Below are 21,105 nucleotides of genomic sequence, written 5' to 3'. Positions count from 1 at the left end.
TTTTATGTATATATGTATGCCTGTGTGAGTGTATGTCTATCACATGCATACAGGTGCCCTTAGTACCATTGGATGCCCTACAACTGGAGTTAGGGATGGTTGTGAACTGCCGGATGTGGGTTCTGGGAACTAAATTCTGGTCCTCGGCAAGAGCAGCAAGTGCCCTTAACTGCTGAGCCATCTCTCCAAAAGAATCTCTATCTATCTATCTATCTATCTATCTATCTATCTATCTATCTATCTATCATCTATCTCTGTATTTCTGTATTCTGGCTGGGGATTGCTGGGGTCTCAAAATTAAGTGATGGGTGGAATGTCTGCTTTTTACTTTGAAATGCGTTTTCTGTTTGGTGAGCTTGTATCAGCTGGTGTCTTTCATTTGTCTCCTTCCATCTGATTGGCTGCACTGTGAGCACTGGTAGCCTGGCTCTGAAAGGGTTAATGCTTTCCAATACCAAGCAAACACATAGGCAGTGGGGAAAATCTGGTTCATTTTGTTTCAAAATAAACCATACCTCAAGTAAGTACAACCAGCTGCAGTGCGGGCTGTGAGCCAAAAGAAACCAGTGTGGTGCTCCGGACTCCAGCCGAGAGGAGTTCATGTATCATGGATTGGAGGGCAGGCTCCATCTCGAAGTCATTAGGCCCCAGCAGGAGCACAGTCCTTGCTTGTCACACTGGGCTGGTTGCCTCCCTAGCCACCAACCCAAAGAAACTGAGTGGCTGTTTTGAAGAGGTGGCCTTTTTTTAAAAAAAAAAAAATTAAAAAACAAAACAAAACAAAACACACCCCTTCCTCAGCCCCAGAACACTGAACACACTGCACCTGTATCTACCAAACAGGGAACTCTGGGATACAAGGCATTTTCAGCTTTGTGCCTGCTCTTTTTAAATCTCTCCTCACTTGGCTTCAAGCAGCAGGCACACTCACCCTGGCCCTGCCACACAGGGCTTCCTTCTGCAGCCTCAGGGAAGTGTTGGTCAGGGAGAAAGGGCCTTTCCCAAGATGATAGTTTATCAGGTTGGGAACACCTCTCCCCAGATAGACTAGGGTTTGACCCCAGGGCAATGCAGGGTTAGGCAAGTGCTCCATCCCTCGCTGAGCTCTAACCCCGGCTAGCAAAAATACCTTCCCCCCACTTAGCAGGCTGCATCCCTACTGTCACAGTGCAGAAGCCCTTCTTCAGAGTGGCCGCCAGCATGCCAGTTAGAAGGTTCCCCGTGATACTTACTGTGTGTTTGCGCTAGCCTCCCGCGGCTTTCTGGCCATGCAGAATGGTATCTTTCTGGCTAATGATGCCATGGTTGGAAGCCTTTCAGATTTTAGGTCTCCATTTGGTCTTCAGATGATGCCGTGAGCGGATGGACAGAGGCTTGCTGGGTGATTTCTTAGGGGCTTTACTAATCTCTTCACAGTCTATTTAGATAAAGAAAGGGAGGCTCTTCCTTGGCATTTTCTGCTTTCTTGATGGAGAGCTTTAACAGTTATCTTAAAAGGTATCACCATTAGATACAATAGGACTGTAGATCAGAGAGGGTGGGAGGTGCTGGGGTGCTATCCCTGTGAGTTAGGCCCCACTTTTTTTTACATTTGTTCTCACAGTTTCTAAACTCACTGTGAACAGATAAGACTCACTTAATTTTCTTTGTAGCTGATCCTTTGTTTCTTCAGCAGAGTAGCTGAAATGCAGTCCATAGGATTACTCTATGAAGAAATGATGCCAGTTAAGGAGATAGCTCAGCTGCAAAGCACTTGTCTTGCAAGAAGAGGGACTCGAGTTTGACCCCCCAGAACCCACATAAAGAAGCCAGGTGTGGCAAGTCTTTATAACCCAGCTCTGTGGTGGTAGAGGCAGGCAGGTCCCTGAGGTGTGCTGGCCAGCCAGCCTACTCCAGTGGTAAATTCCAGGCCAAGGAGAGAACCTGTCTCAACAAAAAAAAATGTGGACAGTGTCTGGGGAACAACGGCTGAGGTTGTCTGCCAGCTTCCACATGCACGTGTGTGCAAGTGCATATTTGAGCGTGTGCATGCGCGCGCGCGCGCGCGCGCGCGCGCGCACACACACACACACACACACACACACATATACGCACTCACACATATACACATACAAAATGAGACCAGGGCAGGCTGTCCTCACTGATCCTTCAAGTTGGTAATATCATGTATGTGAATCCTCAGGATGGGAATATTCATATATGTTACACCCTGCTGGGAATCATTACCCTTCAGCACAATGCTCCGTTTTATTAGCTTCTCCTCTGTACTTGTAAAGGGAGTTCACTGAGGTGGAGTGGTGCATCCTGGGAGCAGGAAGGGAAATGAAATTAAGTGCCTCGTTATTTTTCCAGGGCTGGGGTAGATACTAGGTTTGTATTCTACATTTTTTTTTTAATGAAACTTTTGGCATATGTGTGTGTTAGATGTAGATGCATACCAATTTCCTTTAAAGCTACCTTTTATCTCCAGTTTGATGGGAGGCTATTCAGGGAAGCTAGGCTCTAGAACTTTGAAAATAAACAGGACTTTCATGTTTTTGAATAGCACATTGTGGGCTGACCGACATCTGGAAGAGGTTATTCTCCTGGTAGGCAGAAGAAATCTCATCATCTACTGTCTTCAAAGAACACAGCACCTTGTCCCATTGCTTCTAGAGCTTTGAAACAGAAGTCCTGAGGGTCATGTTGCTGGATCATCTTCTTTCTGTTGTGTATCGGACGTAAATGCACCTAACACTAAAGATTTCTGTGGCTTTTGAAAACAGAGCCAAATGTGGTGGTCTGGGGTTGCCTCTCCTTTCCTCTGAGTCTAGACTGCTCCTTTTCTGGGAATCCTATTTGAGTCTGGCAACATGCTCTTAAGTTTTGATTCATCTGAGACATGCTTTCTTGTCTGCTCTAAGACCAGGCAGGCACATGTGTGTCTGGGAGCGTAATGTAATTTTTAACAGTAACTTCTTCCCAGTTTAAAAATAACAAAATTAAGTTTATTCATGGCCTTGTCTTTTCTTATGGGTGGTATAACAAAATATGAACACTTGCATTTACAAACATTTTTTATCACAGATGTTTCTGTAATAAAAGCATCTCTCCTGGTCTTTTTTCCTCACTCCTGATTCCATTTCTCTCTCGAGCCTATAGGAAAGTTGCAATTACAGCACTGAGTAGGAAGAACCTTTACCTCAGCAGTTGGTTGAGAGTGAATTGCTTATATTAATATTCAACGCTGAGCTTCAAGTACTTTATAATATAATTCTCACAAATAGTCACAAAACACCTATTCAAATCAATCAAGATTTGTACTGTTTTCTGATTTTTCACATCCCATTTATGTGTTTTCATATCACCACACCTACATCCTTGGCAGCTAAGAATTCAGTTTATAACCTTGTGCTGTATATACCTGCCTCAACTCTGCTTAGTCTCTTTTATATGGAATACTCAAGGGCTGTACATGGTAACTTCAATCTTGTTTCACATTGTCTGTCCTTCCAGGCCTTCCTCTAAAATCTTGGTGAAAGCCTCCATGACCCCTAACTCTTACATTCTACTTGACTGCAAAACCAGGATCACCTGGATGATGCCAAAATCTTCTGCCTACTTGAGCAATGGTCAGATTTGGTGGACCAAAAATAATGGCTTCCTTGATGATTGATGCCTGAGTATCATGTACTTACTTCCCTGGAACAAGACAGTTCTTCTTTCAGTAGAGAATAGTATTTAAGATCCCCCACGTCAAGTATGCTTCTTGTTGTTGACATAGGATGTCTCCCAGCATTCTCATTGTGTGGACACATTTGTACTTATCCTTGGCTGAGGATGTAGCTCAAGTGGGAGAGCATTTGCTTAGTAAGTGTGAGGACCTGAGTTTTATCCCCAGCACTTCTATCTCTCCTAATACATCCGTCCTTGGTTCTACTGATACTGATAAACCAGAGTCTACATCTCTTGTTTCTTCTCTGTTGGTTGTACCCTTGCCTTTCAGGCTTCAGAATGTGCTCATGGCTGCCTTTTTATGGGGCTGTCCTTCTTACCTGTCTCTGCCACCCTGTATTCGGCTTCCCTTGCTTTATTACAATTAAACAATTTTAAATTACTTGCCATATTATTTCACAAGGCAGGGTTTCCCACTTTAAGTAAAATGTTTTAATTTTTTTATTATTAAGAAATTTTCTATTCATTTTACATACCAATGACAGATCCCCCTCTCCTCCATCCTCCCGCCCCCCAGCCTTCCCCATAACCCATCCCCCATTATTTTTTTTTTAAATCCAAGAGATATCATTTTAAAATGGTGAGACAAATGCTTTCTCTTTGGCGAAGTTAAGGATATATCTAGACATAAAGGGTGGCATTTGCCTTGTTTTACACTGCAATCAAGAAGGGCAGTATCCATTACTGACTGAATTTCCTCCTGTCCTCTCGAAATGCTTCCCCACGTTAACCTGCCTTATAGTCTAAGGCAGCCACTTATGACCTTTACAGATTAGTTTGCACTTCCTATACTTTTTAAATTTTTTATCCTTCTTTGTCATTAGCAAAAGAAACTGGTATGTTTATATAAAATCTTTTTTTTTTTTTTTTTTTTTTTCGAGACAGGGTTTCTCTGTGTAGCTTTGTACCTTTCCTAGAACTCATTCTGTAGCCCAGGCTGGCCTTGAACTCACAGAGATCGGCCTGCCTCTGCCTCCCGAGTGCTGGGACTAAAGGCGTGTGCCACCACCACCCAGCTATATAAAATCTGTGCGTCCAATTGAAAGTGGCTTGCAGTTCAGTAATATTTCTAAAATATTTTCCCCTCAGTATTTTAGATTGTATTTTTTCTGCTGTGTCACTAGTTTTTTTCTGTGATGTCAAGTTTTTTGTTAATACTGTCCAATGATATATACATATATCTACATGTATAATGTGTCTATACCTGTATGTAAAAGTAAGTTTGTTTTGAGTCTTAATCCTTCCTGTCTCTTGTTAACATTTTGGACATCTAGAACACGACAGTAATGACCTTGAATGTGCTCAGCAAGTCTAACATTTGCATGTCAGTTAGGGTCTTTTAGCTAAGGAGCTTTTCTCCTCATCTTGGTCATGTTTTTCTTGCCTCTTTTTTATGGCTGATAAATATTGATTGGATACCAGACTCTGAATTCTCCTTCTTTGGATGTTTTGATGCTCTGTGTATTATACCGAGTGGTTTATATGGTCTTTTATGAGTTACATGGTTTTCCAGCTTTGCTGGTGGTACAGAGACTGATTCTCAGGTCTGAGTGAGTGAAGACCGGGTACCATTTCATTTTCTCTGTTCAGGTGGCTGTCTCTCTGCTTCTCCCACTTTTCTCACATGCATTCTCTGATCAGTTTTCTTTGATGCCTGAAGGAAAGTACTTTGAATCTCTTGAGCTTTCTTTCCATTTTCTCTTTTCTCATAGTCAGTTCTTAGAGCTGGAGTTTTTGTTTTGTTTTGTTTTGAGCTTCTTGGAGTGTCAGATCTATTTTCTTAACTCAGTAAGTTCCCTGTGTTCCACCTAGATTTTCTTTGTATAGTAAATCCAAATAGTGTATAGGGCACTTTAAAAATTCTTTTAAAGGTGTAGGGACTGAACCTAGGGCCTTGTGCATGCTACCCCTGAGCCACACTCCCAGCTTGCCTGGACTCTTGAGTCAGGAAGAAGCTGGGGCTATTATACAGCACATTCTGTCTTTTTTCTACTTCTCTGGGATCATTGTCCTTTGTGTCTAGTGTCCAGTGCTGTGGGATGTTCTGTATGGCAAATGTGTTGCTGATTGGTCAATAAATAAATCACTGATTGGCCAGTGGCTAGGCAGGAAGTATAGGCGGGACAAGGAGGAGAATAAAGCTGGGAAGTGGAAGGCTGAGTCAGAGAGACACTGCCAGCCGCCATCAGGACAAACAACATGTGAAGATGCCGGTAAGCCACGAGCCATGTGGCAAGGTATAGATTTATAGAAATGGATTAATTTAAGCTGTAAGAATAGTTAGCAAGAAGCCTGCCATGGCCATACAGTTTGTAAGCAATATAAGTCTCTGTGTTTACTTGGTTGGGTCTGAGCGGCTGTGGGACTGGCGGGTGAGAGAGATTTGTCCTGACTGTAGGCCAGGCAGGAAAACTCTAGCAACATGTCCAGTCTTTGTATTGTCTAATCATCATCATCACCTTCTTCTTATTCATGATCATCATATTCTTATTCATCATCATCATTCCTATTATTAATATTAATATTATTATTATTATTATTATTATTAGATGAGCTTTTTCATCTGGTCCATGTTATTTCCCTTGAGTACATTCTTTTTTAGCAGAAAAATTAAGTACACAAACCACCTCAGAGAACAAAACTTGTTTAAGTATTACATATTTCTCTGTGTGTTTCCCCACATAGAAGAAAGATATTTGAACACAGTTTAATTTTATTGGTTAGATACAACTGGTTTGAATGTAAATATATCTTTAATAACATAGTTGATAATGGTATATTACTGGATGTTCAGATCATTTCAACTTTTCTGTCATATGATTTTGTGTTAAGCATTCTCAGAGCTAAGTATCTGCATGTAATATTCATTCCAGTATACTATTGAGTCACATAGCTTCAGACTCAAAATAGTATTAGGATTCTGATATATACCGTGTATACACATGCCTGTCCATAATGGATTCCAGAAGAAGGGCTAACAGTTAGTTGCATCCACACTAGGTATATTTTTAAGTGGCTGTTCACAAATCTACCAGACAAGTATCTTTTAAGCATGACTTTTTTATGTTGAGGTATACTTGTTTAAAACACTTTTATTTTTTGTTATTGTTGTTCTAAACACTCAGCATTGATTTTGATGTATTCTTCCAAAGATGGTTGAATGTCAGCTCCTTCGAATCTTAGATGATGGATAATGCCTTTGTCAACAGAATCCTCCACCACTGAGACACTGTTGTGGGGCTGAATCACTCTTACTGACACAAACACAGACTTCTCTATATTATGATTATTGGTCCTCTCCCCAACTTGCCCTGACTTCTTCCTCTTGTCCCTTCCCCCCTCTTCCCCCAATCTGTTTATATACTCATATTTCTTAATTTAGACCACTTGAGAACTACTTCTGATATTAGAAGTACGTGTGTGTTCTTAGGAGGAAGCATCTTCCATGACCCACCCATCAGTTGTTGTTGGAATTTGAGCTTGTCTGGGATATGCATATGGAGTTTGTCATTCTCTGCAGGCTTTGAACTGAAAGCACCCCAGCTCAGTGGCTCCCTTCCTAACAGCCTACAAATGGAAACACACCCACAGTCTCCTGTCCCTACAGGCAGAGGTCCTGATGTCATCCATCCCTGTACTGTTCTGGGTCCGTGTACGGACACTCACTAAGATGAAGGGTTTGGACATTGTGCCTTTGGGTGATGAGAAGACACAGTGTTGTGGTAAGTCTGCCTCTTGCCCAAAAAAGGAATTAGACCGAGCAGAGCTCCAGAGAACACCGCCGGACTGCGCTGTGTCTTTCCCAGAACCCGCGACCTACCTATCCCTTCATTTGTAAGTTACACCATTAAATAAATCTCCCTTTTAACTACGTGGAGTGGCCTTAATAATTTCACCAATACCTACTTTTCAAGATCGTCTCAGGCTTCCTTCCTTCCATTCCTCCTCAAGACACAGGTCCCACCTTTCTTGAGCTCTGTCATGACTGACCACACTTACTTGAGTTCATTTTCCCTTACCTCAGAAATTCACAGTTCTGGCTCATTCCTGACAATGTTTCCAAGTAGAGATTCTCCAACTTTTCTAAGCCTAATAAAACACACTAGTTTGAGTCTGAGACTATGTATTTGGACAGCGCATCCTTCTCTATTGTAGTGACCATAGATTTGGGTCCATTTCATAATTATGTTTTATATTCCACAGCATTTTTCTCCCACTGGGAACGTGTCTGAAATGGCAAATTTATGCCTGTCCATCTAGTTTTTAAATCAAGATAATAAGTTTATTAATGCAGTTTTATCTTGTTTCTTCAGTTTGTAAGCTAGCTTATGCATCTGCCCCCCTCTCTTTTGAGCTAGCCTCAAACTTGTGATCCTCCTGCTTCAGCCTCCCAAGTGCAGGAGTTTTTCTTCCTCTTCTTTAAAGTTCTAGTGCCATCGTTGGAGCCCCACACTCGTGACCTCATCATCTGGCTCCACTTCCAAGAACCATTGATGTAAATGGTGAACATGGAGACTGAATCTCCAATGCATAAACTCAAATTTTTTTTAGATTTATTTATTTTGTTTAATTTGTGTGAGCATTTTGCTTGCATGTATGTCCGTGCACCACATGTGTTCCTGGTGCCCAAGAAGGTTAGAAGGAGGTACTATATTCCCTGGAACTATAGCTATGGATGGTTGTGAGCTTCTGTGTGGGTGTAAGTGCTGGGAACCAAACCTGGGACCTTTGCAAGAGCAATATATGCTCTTAACTATTGAGTAACCTCTCCAGCCTCGACACACAAACTTTAAAAGGTCACATCAAACCATAGCATACGGCCAGTTTCCAGAACGCTTTCCATATTATGAAATTGTAATTCTATGCTCATTAAACATTACCCTTTGGCCCATTCTTTCTTCTGGTTGTCAGGCAACACAGTATGTGACTAGCTTATTTACTTTAGCAAAATGTCACTAAGGTACACCTTCATTGGTGCCTATGTCAGGGCTTGTTTCCTTTTTAATCCATAATAATATCTCATTGTACGTACCAACCAGTTTATTTATGTGTGTGTACCCATTACTGGACACTTGGGTTTCTTCTCTCTCTAAGCCACTCTATCTATGCTATATGAACACAGGTGTGTGATTAGCTCCTAAAGATCCCATCTTAATTATTTCAGAAATGTGTTCGAAGTGGGATTGCTGGCTCATATTTTGAGTTTTCTGAGACTCCTGCATACTGCTTCTGTGTTGACTGCAGCATTTTACATTCCTGCCAACTTCATACAAGGGTTCCAATCTTTCACATCCCCAATGTGACCCTGCACTGTAGTTTTGCTCTGAGTCTTCCTAGTAGTCAGTGCTGTGGAGTTTCACTTTGGCTGTTTTCTGTCCACCTACACAGGTCCTTTAAGGAAGTAGTTACTCTGCCCCTCCGCCCATCCTTATCACATTGCTTGTTCTTGAACTCAGAAAATGACTTTCCCTGATAAATCGTCGCTGTTCCATTTGTTTTCCTCAAGTGTGCTGGTTATTGCTATTTGAATATTTGCTATCCTCTGAGCCACACTTTCTAACCAATATGACAATCTATTACCATAAACACTTGTGCTTTTCCCCCTGAAATGGCCTTCCATGGTATCACCTTGGATTTCTGCATTGACACTTACCTTTTATGGATGGTTCTAAAGTTTTGGACTTTGGGTCATGTTCTTTGCATTTCATTTTTGAGAAATTGGATCAGTTATAGATCTTTGTAAAGTGTTAGCCCCATGAAGCTTGCTAAGGAAACTGAGACTTTTTTCTCCATTTTCCCTGTTGTTCCAGTGTGTGTTAGTCTTTGTTTCAATTGGGTCAGTATTCATACCCATCTATTGTCACACTGGGGGTTGAATTTGAGGCTTTGAACCTGTGGACTGACACATGCTAGGCAAGTGCTCTATGACTTAGGTGTATCCCCAGTCCTTGGTGATGGGGACCTCCTTACCATCATTGTGAAAATGTGTGGATCCTTTTCTGGAAAAAAACTTTTGAGTCTGTTTTAAGTTTGTCATCTTTTTAATGCCGAGTTAGTTTTCTACATATGAACTCTTCATGTAATACCAGGCTCTCTTAGTGTTAGAAACCTGCTCTCAGTGTGTCCAGATGGTCTACCAAGGATACCTTCTCAACTCCTGTGTGCATCACCCAGGGATTGCTCTTCACAGTTAATGTCCTTTGGGTCTCTCTGTGTTGGCACTTACTGTCCTCGCTGTCACCTCCCATTTCCTCCCTTTCCTTCCTGTCTCTAGAACCACATCCTCCGGAAGGATCCGTCTGTTAATTACTTCCCTTATCATGCATTGTTCCGCTGTCTTATTGCATCTAGGGATCTTATTTAATTGTCCAAAGGCGCTTGGGTTCCCACCTATTGGTTTATGAGTTTCCCTGCCCCTTTCTGAAGTCTTTCAGGATTTTTAATTCAATTGCATGTTGCTGTTGCGGCCTTTGCAGTGTTAGTTTCTGCAGTTCTGGGCTTCAGTCCCACTGCAGCATGCATGCTCAACGTGCACTCTACCACTAAGCTGCAGCCTTTGTAGCCCTTCCCGGACCTCTTAAACCTCTGATTAATGCGATCCTATCCAAGTCCACTGAGGTAGACAGGTCCTTGTGGGCCTTTTCACTCTACAAAAATGACGTTCCGTTTTAGGGACTGTTTTGAGGTCTTTTCCTCCTTCTCTTTCTTTCATGAACCTAGGGCCATGTGTGTGCTAGTCAAGTACTCTGACACTGATCTACACCCCAGGAATTATAGATCCTCCATTTTCTACTTTTTATCTTGTCTTGAGACAGGGTCTCCTTAAGTTGCCCAGGCTGCCCTTTGTCTTGCAGCCCTCCTCCCTGGCTTGCATTCCTTTACTCCTTTATTCTTCTACTTATCTCTTAGGGTCTCTCCTCTCGTTCTCTATTCCTTTGCTCTCTTCTCCCATTTTATTCGAAAATTCTGTCCAGCTTTCTTCCGTTCACATTCTAATCCTTTTAAACTTGGAATTATTGCTTTTAAAGCATCCTGTTTTTGTTCTGGTGAGCACAGTATCTCCTTCTGAGACTTACTATTGTTAGGTCTTTTCCTTCTGATCAGAGATTCTGGAGGACAAGCCTTTCTGTCTCATGCTTTGGGGGAGGTAAGTCTGGTGGCAGATGCTGTCTTATTCTGGTCGGGGACAGATGGAGATAGACACTAAGACAAGCTGGCTGGCCTGTGCCTCATCTCCTTGATGCTCTAGGTCTTAGGTCCAGAAATTTTCTACTGAGTTTCTGCCAGACTGTCAAGCTTGTTACAGAACAATACGCAATATAAAGTCTGATTTTTTTTCCCTATTTCATCTCAAGTGTGTATCTGTGTAACAGTTTTCTAAAAATTGGGACATAATTTTATACCTTCCTGGTTTCAGAAATGATGATGATCATTTCTTTCTTTCATGTAAAAATAAATTTCTTTTATACAGAATCTCATGTAATCCAGGCTAACACCAAACTTGCCATTAGATGAGAATGACCTTGAACTTCTGATCCTCCTGTCTGTACCTCCTGAGCTCGGGATTGTGGGCATGTGGCATCATTTACAGCTTTCTTCCTACTAGGACTTGTGTTCGCCTGTCCTGTGCAGGGGTTAGAGCGTTTAAATACAGGTTTTCCCATCTTAAAGATCTGGTTTGTCTTCTCTTCACTGTTAATTTTCTGTTTTCTATTTCCTTGACTGCCTTTGTTTAAGTTCACAATCCAGACTTACCTTTCTTTGTTCCTTTGGTTAATATAAATGCTTTTCTGACCTTGTTTTTCTATCATGGTGACATGCTCTGTGTTCAAAGATGCAACCACAGTGTCCTCAGGAATCTTACCGACATGAACTAGAAGTTTCTCCTTTAAGAAGTATACTTACTGCTTAAGTAAGTATCGGCTCTAATTCTGGAACCCCTTTACTTGAAACTCTTAACAGCGTGTCTTATGGGCCTGGTGCATTTGAACGTTTCCCTGTTGCTTATTCTCGGCGAGAGAAGCTGGTGTCTACTCATAGTTATTCTTCTCTCCCCATCCCCCTCTCTTTGCCGGGGATCTACCCTGTGTTTTTTCAAGAGACTTGTATGAGTCACTACTTGACCGAAATCCAGTATAAGGAAAAAGGTTAGGCTTGTAGTAGATTAATTTGCCAATTAGAGGTTTATCTCCCTGTGAGGCCTGGGGAGGGAGCCAGCTTCAGTTCAAGCAGTCAGATGGAAGTCTGCTTCCAACTAGAGTTTTTCTTTTAGGTATTTGGTGTGGCATTCACTAATCCGTGTTGCCATTGTCATTTGGCGTGGCTGGCCCCCTCAGCGGCCAGCTAGTGGCATTCTTTTCACACAGTTTTCTGGTGAAATCTTCATAGTTGATGTAAATCAGGAGTTAGCATGGCCAGAGTTGACTTGCTTTGTTGGCTTCTGGAGTCAAAGGCTCTCTTGAAAGAGCTAGTGTGTTTCAGATGCACCCCAGCTCTCCCAGGCCTGGTGCCCTCCCACTGCTGAACACACACTCTCAGGTCTGCTGGATTCTCATTTGCTTATGTTCTGTACTTGCACTTGGAACCGGCAGTTTCCCATGAAGAGGGTGTTGTGTCTTAGCTCATTGTGGACTGTCTATATCCGTTCTCTCCAGCACACGTTTTTGGAGGTATAAGCAGTTTCTAGGGCTGATTCATAATGTTTCTACCATCATCAATCAATCTGGTAATCTATCACGAGGAATGAGCCTGTGTATATTTCTTATTGGAAAACTTTAGTTTTCCCCTAAAATGATATTTAATTGCTCATGGTCCTTGAGACTCCATTTCAATTTGTATAATTTTTCTATTCTTTGGATCAGAGTCTATATACAGTTTTCCATTTTGCTTTCTTATATCAGAAGTAGCTTCCATGTCATTCCTTACTGTTTATATTCATAATCCTTTTTTAAATTAAAAAAAAAAACTTATTTTGTGTGTGTGGTGCATAGGTGAATATGTGTTCGTGTATGTCATGTGTATTTGCATGCGTGTGGTAGCCAGGGGTTAACTTTCTGTGTTGGCTTCTGGAGGCCAGATGTCTTTCTCAGTGGCTTAACACCTCATTTCTTTGTAGGCGGAGTTTTCCTGTGCCAGTGGCTACTCCTAAATAATTACTCAGAAACAATATTAATTGTAAATGTTCAGCCGATAGCTCAGGCTTATTACTAACAAGCTCTTACAATGTAAATTAACCCATTTCTATTAATCTGTGCATTGTCACATGGCTCATGGCTTTACACGTCCTCCAGCATGTCTTGCACCCTCTGTGTTTCCTGGCAACTCTAGACTCCACCCTTTTTCCCCCCAGCATTCTCAGTTTGGCTCTCTTGCCTAACTTTATTCTCTTCACCTATTGGCCAGTCAGCTTCTTTATTAAACCAATCACAGCAACATATATTGACACAGTATAAAGGAATATTCCACATTTCTTCAGATGAGGAGCTCAACCATTTAGCTAGATTGTTTGAACAGTGAACCCAGGGATCCTCCCATCTCTTCCTCCCCAGAACTGGGATCATAGGATTCCTCCCCCAGTTCTCTCTTCCTATGTGTCTATATGTATGTGTACACGTGCCTATGCTTGTGGGGGTCAGAGAATAATCTTGGTTATCATCCTTGGGAATGGTGTGTACCTCATTTGAGACAGGGTCTCTCATTGATCTGGCAGTCACTGATTAGGCTGGACAGTCTGTGAACCCCAGAGACCCGCCTGTCTGCACCTCCCTAGTGCTGGGCTTACAGACCCGTGCTACCACACCTTGAGTTTTGTGTGGGTACTGGGGCTCAAACTCATGTCTTTGTACTTGCGAGGTAACCACTTTACTAAATGAGCTATCTGCCCAGTCTTCCAGGACCCTTCCAGTTGGAAGGTTGGCCTATGGAAAGAACCTGGGCCCTGGCATCAGGCTGGTCCTGGTTCAGGTCTTAGAGCTCTCCTGGCTTTGTGGCTGTGGCTGGGTCAGGTAACGTTTTGAAGTCTCAGAAGTCTCCCTTGGGACATGAGCTAATAGCATCCAACTGAGACCCTGTAGAGTGACTGCTACTGAGCTTGGCATGCAGAGGGCTTTCCTTAGTTCCTGGCCCCTCTCCTTTCTCTCTTGTTAGGAATATGACACATGACAGCTTGGTTTCGGGGGGTATATCCTCTTATTGTTATAGGCTAGGTCCTTGTGTTCCCCTCTGGACGGTCTTTGTACTATAGCAATGAAAGTTATCTAGAGCTAAAACGAAATGGATCTGAATATACAGGATGAGTCTTTTAGACTCCCATTTAGTGGCTTTTTGTTGTTATCATGCTCTTTTTTGTCTTCATTTGTGAATACGGAAAGATGATATGAATTATAAATGCATAAGGAAAATGGAGAAATGAAAGTAGGGGTGAGCACAGGGTCATGTGTGAGTATAAAACTGCACTGTGGGGTTCTATGATTTTCCTAGGGTAGAATCCACTCTATAGAGGCTGTTGTAAAGAAAGCCATTACCCTTTCTCCTGGGCATTCCATTTAAATTACCAGTGTTCCTTTCTTCCTCCTAAAAGTAGAGCTGAGGAGGATATCAGCATTGGCTCAGGGTAGCTGTGGGATCCCATGCTGATGCTGGGCCAAGATAGCTCTCAAAGCTTGCTTGCTGTGTGTTTGTTCGTAAAGCGAGTACCCTGCATTTAAAACAAGTAAAATCTGATGTGATTCAAACTACTGTGTGAAGGCCTGATACTTGTGCAAGAATAAAAATGAAATCTTGCAAGCCATAAGGAGTTGCTGTGTGGCCAGGGCATTTCTTACAGAGGCTCAGCAGCTTGGAGCCAGTAGTTCAGCACACTGTGGGATCAAAGGACTGGGATTAACTGTCCAGCTTCACTGTTCCTACTGCGCAAGGCTCATCATTGGACCCTTGGATTGTGACTTTTATTATTAGGGAAACTGTCATTCTCCAAGAGTTGAACAGTATTCAGGCATCTCCTGCACACTGGTGAAATTAGAAAATATATTTGCAGTAGGGGCTGCCTCAGTCTTATATGTTCCTAGTTTCCTGTAGGTGCTCAGTAAATCCATCTGTCCTCCCCGCTCCCCTTCCCTCTCTCCTCTCCCGCCCACCCCTCCCCTTCTGTCAGTTTTCCTTTTTCCCTTCTCCAGCTCCCTTCTCTTCTTCTCTTATTCCCTCTCCTTCTCCTCTCTCTTCCTCTCCCCCATCTCCTCTCTTTCTTTTCTTCCCTTTATCTTTTCATCACTGGGTTCTTACTATATAGTCCAGGCTAGCACAGAATCTTCCTGCTTCTGCCTCCTGAGTGCTGAGATTAGAGTGCCTTCCTTGATAAATCTCTTTTGAGGGATTGCTAGGTGAGATAAAAGCTACTGGAAGTGCAATGTTTACTTAGAAGAAGGGGATGTTTGTAACTTCTTCAGGTGAAAATTTTCCCTTTATGGACTAAATTGCAATGCTCATGTGATCATGGCTGATAACCCCCTCCCCCTATATTTTTGAGACAGGGCCTCACTGTGTAACTCTAGCTGGCCTGGAACCCACTTTGTAGACCAGGATGGCCTTGAACTCACAAATATCTGCTTGCCTCTGCCTATTGAGTACTGGGATTAAAGGTGTGGGACACCACCCCTGGCCAATCTTTGGACAGGATCAAGGTCCTAGCTTACTGCTGGGACTTAAGCATTTTTCCTGTTTTCTTAGTGAACATATACATGAGAAAAGCATGCGTTTTACTTTATGGTTGTTTGGCACCCTCTCCTTGAGAATGTCAAAGGATTTTAGGGATCCCCTTTCCCTTGCCTGGAGGCAGGCAGTCTGATTTATGGAGCACCCCACCTCCCTGAGTTCCTGATCCCTTTTGTCACTTACTCACATGATGCTGGGGTACTTGGCCTTAAATCTTTAAAATGTTCACCATGTTCTTTGAAGAAATGTAAATATGGAATCTCATCCCTCTCTTACATCTTAACAAAAACGTACAATTCTCTAGACTCCCTTCTCCAAGCCTCAGGGTTGCTTTTGGTTTTGTTTCCACAAAAGGGTAGAGAGGGCTAAGGCTGAACTGTAGTTCTCTCTAACTGCCTGGTGGTGGATTCTCTTCACCCTTTGTATATAGGTGGTCAGATCTCAAATGTAGGGTTTAAGAAAGCATTATTTAATGACAAGGTGGCTTCTCCTCTTGGTGCAATCTTCCTGTGTCCCCAATTTGTTGCTGTCTCCCCAGAGCATCTAGTGTGAGCAGGTGGCAAGGGAGTCATGGCTTTTGATGGTAGATCTACCTCAGCAGGCCCCTGTGTTCATTCAGCTAATGGTTCTCGGGAGGGATTTTTCCCTCTAGATCTGGCCGGTGACTCTTCCCTGGCCCATGTAAGTCCCCTCCTACTCATTCTGGGCTTCCTTATGTTTTTTTGCAGGCTTACAGTTCCTCCTAGCATGACCGAGATCTGATCGGCCAACCCAAGCATTGTCTCTTGTGCCTGGCATTACAGTGCTGGGGCCATTTCATTACTCCAAACTACAGCGCTGTCATGGCGGCTGCCTCTACTTCCAGCCCTGTAATTTCACAGCTCCAGGTAAGTGATGTGACTGGGTAGATTTTTGTTGTTGTTGTTAATCATAGCTTTGTGCAAGAGTTAAACTGAGTTTTAAGGAAGTATGCCTTACTCTGGGTCAAACCCAGCTCTCATTGTCACTTGGTGGGTACTTAGATGGGGTGCCTTGGAGAGATGCTGTGTGGTTGAGGAAGCAGCTGGAAGAATGAACTGGCCTCTGTTCATGGGGAGGGGGCGGGGACAGGTTTACCACACTCAGGATGAGGATGCCCAACTGTTGATATTGTCATTAAACTCCAAAGCAAGACAAAGTCAGAAGTAAAGTCTGCTTCTCTTATTTCTGCTTTGTTTTGTGGGGAGGGTGGTGGTAGAAATATTTCTCAGTTTGATCTAATCTTACAGCAAGCCCTCCAAGGCTGCTTCATTGTTCTTTTCCTGTAATTATTATTTTGCCTTGGCCCATTCTGGGAAATTTGAAAACAAAATGGAGTTCTAGAAACTTCTGAGCAGTAGTCCTGTGAAGTGCTTTGGCTATACACGGGGAGCAGAAATCCTGCAAGGGCGTCTTCTTTGTTTAGATTTTGGTGTAACCTGCTGCTTTGAGTATACACTGCCCTTTAGTCTCCGCAGGCAGTGTGGTTCAATGGGAGGGAAACAGATGTGGACTCACTAGGCCTTGGTTCATCTCCCTGTGCCTTGGACCGGTGCTTCCCTGCCTGCCCCAGCTTCAAACTCCAAACGTTATTATCCTTCACCAGCATTTCAGTGAATAAAACAGTAGCTTGTATGCAAAGCACTCAAGAGCAGTATGGTTTCCCATTTGTTCTCCGTTGGTCGTGACTCGTCTGTGTCCAGTGTGGCTTCTCATTTATGAGTCGATTTTAGGCAAAGGTTTAAGAAAAAATAGGTACCTTTGAGTAAGAGGCATTTTAAATGCTTATAGTTAGTGCACAAAATGCTGGGTTTCATTATGACATTTTCACAATATGTATCATTGTACTTTCTCATTTTCTCTGATGTTTCTTCTTCTGCCTCTGTCCCTGTTACTGGTCTCCTCCCACCCCATCCAGATGCCCTGTTCTGTTTCCATGTCACATATACGGACTGATTTGTTACTTTTTGTTGCTGTTTAAAACAGTATGAACAAGGCAACTTTGAGAACGGAGTGTTTATTTGGGCTTCTGGTTCAAATGTCTAAGAGTCCATCAATGTCATGGAAAAGCAGCATGCGTGGCCTCTCCTAAACAGTGCCACCAGATTGGGTCCAAGTGTTCAAATACGCGAGCCTATGGGAGACATTCTCACTCAAACCACCACAGGGGCATAGCTTTTCAATCTAGCTTCCGTATATGAGGGAACCTGAGTCTTCTGTCTTTCTTCCCCTGTCATACAGTCCCGCTGCCCCTCCCCCTCTCTGTAGGCTCCTCTCCCCTCCCTCACAGTCCTGCTTTTACTTCCATCTCTCTCTCTCTCTTTCTCTCTCTCTCTCTCTCTCTCACACACACACACACACACACACACACACACACACACACACACACACAGTGTATAATATAAGGGTTCCCTGAGGACCAGCCACATTGATTGAAATTTAAATCTTAATGACACAAGATGCTGCTTTATCTTTTTTTTCTTGTCTCATTTAGAAGACTATTATATTTTGTGCATATTTAAAATAAGGATATCTGTTGTTTTTCTTTTTTATAGAAAGAGTCAATAAAGAGGGAGGAAAAAGAAGGGTCATTCTTCATTTCCTGTAGATCAGCAGTTCTCAACCTCTGGGTTGTGACCCCTTGGGGGGGAGTTGAATGACCTCACAGGGATCACCTAAGACCATCGGAAAACACAGATATTTACATTATGATTCATAACAGTAGCAAAATTACAGTTATCAAGTAGCAATGGAAATTTTATGGTTGGGGGTTACAACATGAGGAACTGTATTAAAGGGGTGCAGCATTAGGAAAGTGTAATGAGTCTGAGTCTTTCTCATGGGACTGTCTTTGGATTGCCAACCCCCAAATAATGATTCAGAGACTTACTTTTAATTATAAAAGCTCAGCTTTAGCTTAGACTTGTCTCACTAGCTCTTATAACTTAAATTAACCTGCTTCTATTAATCTACCTTTCGCCATGTGACTTTTTACCTTTCTTTCATTTTGTATGTCCAACTCCCTCTGTGTCTTCTTGGTGTCAACACCTTTCTTCTTTCCAGAGTCCTCCGGTACCTGGAAGTCCCGCCTAACCTCTTCCTGCCTAGTTATTGGCCATTCGGCTCTTTATTAAACCAATCAGAAGGCTCCTTGGCAAAGACACTCTTCATAGTATAAACAACTATTCTGCATCAGGAAGGTTGGGAACCACTGCTATAGGTTAACTTGGGTGTTTTTCACTATGAATAAAGTCCTTGCTGTTCTTTAAATCTTTCAGGGATTTTTGGGGATGTTTGAAGCTTAGTTTCATTTCCATCATGTCATTTCTGTTTTGTTAGCTGGGCCATCAGGGTTTCCATACTTGATTACTTGGGTGTCTTGCTTCTTTGAACCCCTGTAGAGTTTTGGTACTGTAGGGACTTAGAGTATGGATCAAGAGATTTAGTTTGTGTGACTTTGTGTTACCATTTCAAAGCTCAAGGCAGCTGTTCCTGAGAGTGTCTATTTTTGGCCTTTTTTTGTGAAGTGAATTAGGCCCTAGTTCAGGCATTTCAGCATCTATCACTGTCATCTGTCAGCATTCCCAATAGCGTTGATTTACACACCATCTTCCCTGTTATGTAAACTACTATGGGTTAGTAATATAAATGCTTTTAACTGACTCATCAAAATGTTCATCACTATCTAAAGTAGAAATGGATCCTATTTAATATAAACACCTAGGGAAATAGATACTCTTGAAAACTTTCTGTTGGGTTAAATTGGTACAGTATCTTAAGGGGGGTGGGTATTAATCAGTATTAATAAATACTGATGAGGCAGTATTTATTAAAGTTGGGTACCTTTGCACTCATACTGGTGTCTAAACACATGAGACCAAGGAAGAGTATAAAAAGATAGTCACACCAAAATGTTCAAAGTTCCTGATACTCAATCGTGGTTATTAATAAAGTCAGGTATATGGATATGATTTAAATGGCGTATAGCAGTTAAAACATGAGCATTTCAACATGGCTATGTTGTCATAAGACACCTTATAAAGGGAAAAGAAAGCAAGGCGTAGAGTAATCCTCACAGGAAGAGATCATTAAAACTATAAAACAAGACCATGTGTTTTTTAAGGACAAACATATGGCTCATAAACAGAACTGCAGAGGGAAAAAGCTAGCACATACATTTTCAATAGAATTCTATTGCCCCCCAGAGGGCCAAAATTGGATCTGGGGAGATGATAAATCCCTCCAAAGCTCAACCCTACCCTAACGAACTGCATTTTGTAGTGCTTGACTTCTTTCATTAGGGAGAATTTAAATTTAATTAAAATTTTCTCCTTGAGGATCATTATTGAAAAATAAATAAAAATGGCATGAAACACTGCTTTTCGGAAGCATGCACACGGCCCTGTAGTCACACTGCTTGAGTTGATCCTGGCTCTGACACTCAGTGCTGAGCCTGAGGGAATGTGTTCATCCTCTCATTGCCTCCATGTCCCGCTTGCAAAATAAACAGAACATAAAGAAGCCAGCCTTCTGGCATTGTTTGAAAAACGTCATGTGCATTCAGCTCAGAAAAACGGCTGGTGCCTATTGTTCATGCATGTTGGCATGTATTGTTGTTACTGCTCAGCAATAGGACAGGCCTCTACATGCAAGAATAAATAAGATAAGTAAGGATGTTGCCTTCATAGAGTTTGAAACATGGTGGAAGATGTACAGACAAGGAAATGACAAGTTCAAATGCTGTGTCACCATTACTGTGACACAGGAAGTATGGCTGTACTGGGAACCAGCACTCAGGCTTGTCGAAGGAAGACCACCAGACAAGGAGCCCGTGCATGGATATGAGCTCTTTTGACAGGGGAGAAGAGCACGTGCAAATGCCTGATGGGCCTGGTGAGAAGTGCACAGCATGGGGTTAGTTCAGTGAGCACTGTGGCGTGGGACATGGGGCTGTCCTCAGAAGCTCCTCTACCATACCACAAAGGTCTGATGGTTGGACTTGGAAGAATTCTGTGAGGGGCGCAGTGGTTCAGAGTGTGAATTGTTCTTGCAGAGGACCTGTGTTTGATTCCCAGCATCCACACTAGGAGGCTCACAGGTCTGTGACTCCAGCTTCAGAGGACCCAATGCTCTCTTTTGGCCTCTGAGGGCACCTGTACTCATGTGTGTGCATAAACACACACACACACACACACACACACACACACACAAATATAAAATAAACCTCTTTAAAAACCAAATCAAACCAAACCCAGCATTTGGTGAGCTGGTTGAAATCAGTTATGGTGTAGTATTTACACTGCAGAAATTGGCAAACCTTTAGTATTAGAATGGGTGGGTTATAAAGTTTGGGATTTTGTAGGGCTTTGAAATCCATATTAAGGAATTGAACAATATCTTAATGAAGCCTGTGTTGGTAGACTGCTTACCTAGCAATATGGAAGGCCCTGGGTTCATTCTATAGTCACACACACACACACACACACACACACACACACACACAGCCTGTGTAGTTTCATGATTGTTATGCAGGCCTTGGAGTCTTAGACCTATGTTTGAACCCTGACTTAACAACATTCTGGGGCAAATTCTATAGCAATGCCAATCAGAGTAAGCAAGTCCCATTCTCACCCCATGCTGGCCATGGTAATAGTCTTTGTTATT

At 42.5% G+C, this 21,105-nt stretch overlaps 1 protein-coding gene across 2 annotated transcripts in view; it reads left to right on the top strand.

Moving 5' to 3' along the window:
* Lpar1 (lysophosphatidic acid receptor 1) overlaps positions 1-21,105 on the top strand; it is a 124,081-nt gene that overhangs the window by 33,281 nt on the left and 69,695 nt on the right. For both annotated transcript variants that reach the window (XM_059254398.1, XM_059254399.1), the window contains one exon: positions 16,152-16,310. In XM_059254398.1, the coding sequence (XP_059110381.1) occupies positions 16,266-16,310 (45 nt within the window). In that variant the 5' untranslated portion in view covers positions 16,152-16,265. The remainder of the gene's footprint in view (positions 1-16,151; positions 16,311-21,105) is intronic.

Source organism: Peromyscus eremicus, chromosome 2 (genome assembly GCF_949786415.1).
Source record: "Peromyscus eremicus chromosome 2, PerEre_H2_v1, whole genome shotgun sequence".
NCBI lineage: Eukaryota > Metazoa > Chordata > Mammalia > Rodentia > Cricetidae > Peromyscus > Peromyscus eremicus.
The sequence above is the reverse complement of the archived record's forward strand: the minus strand, read 5'-3'. Positions and strand labels throughout refer to the sequence as shown.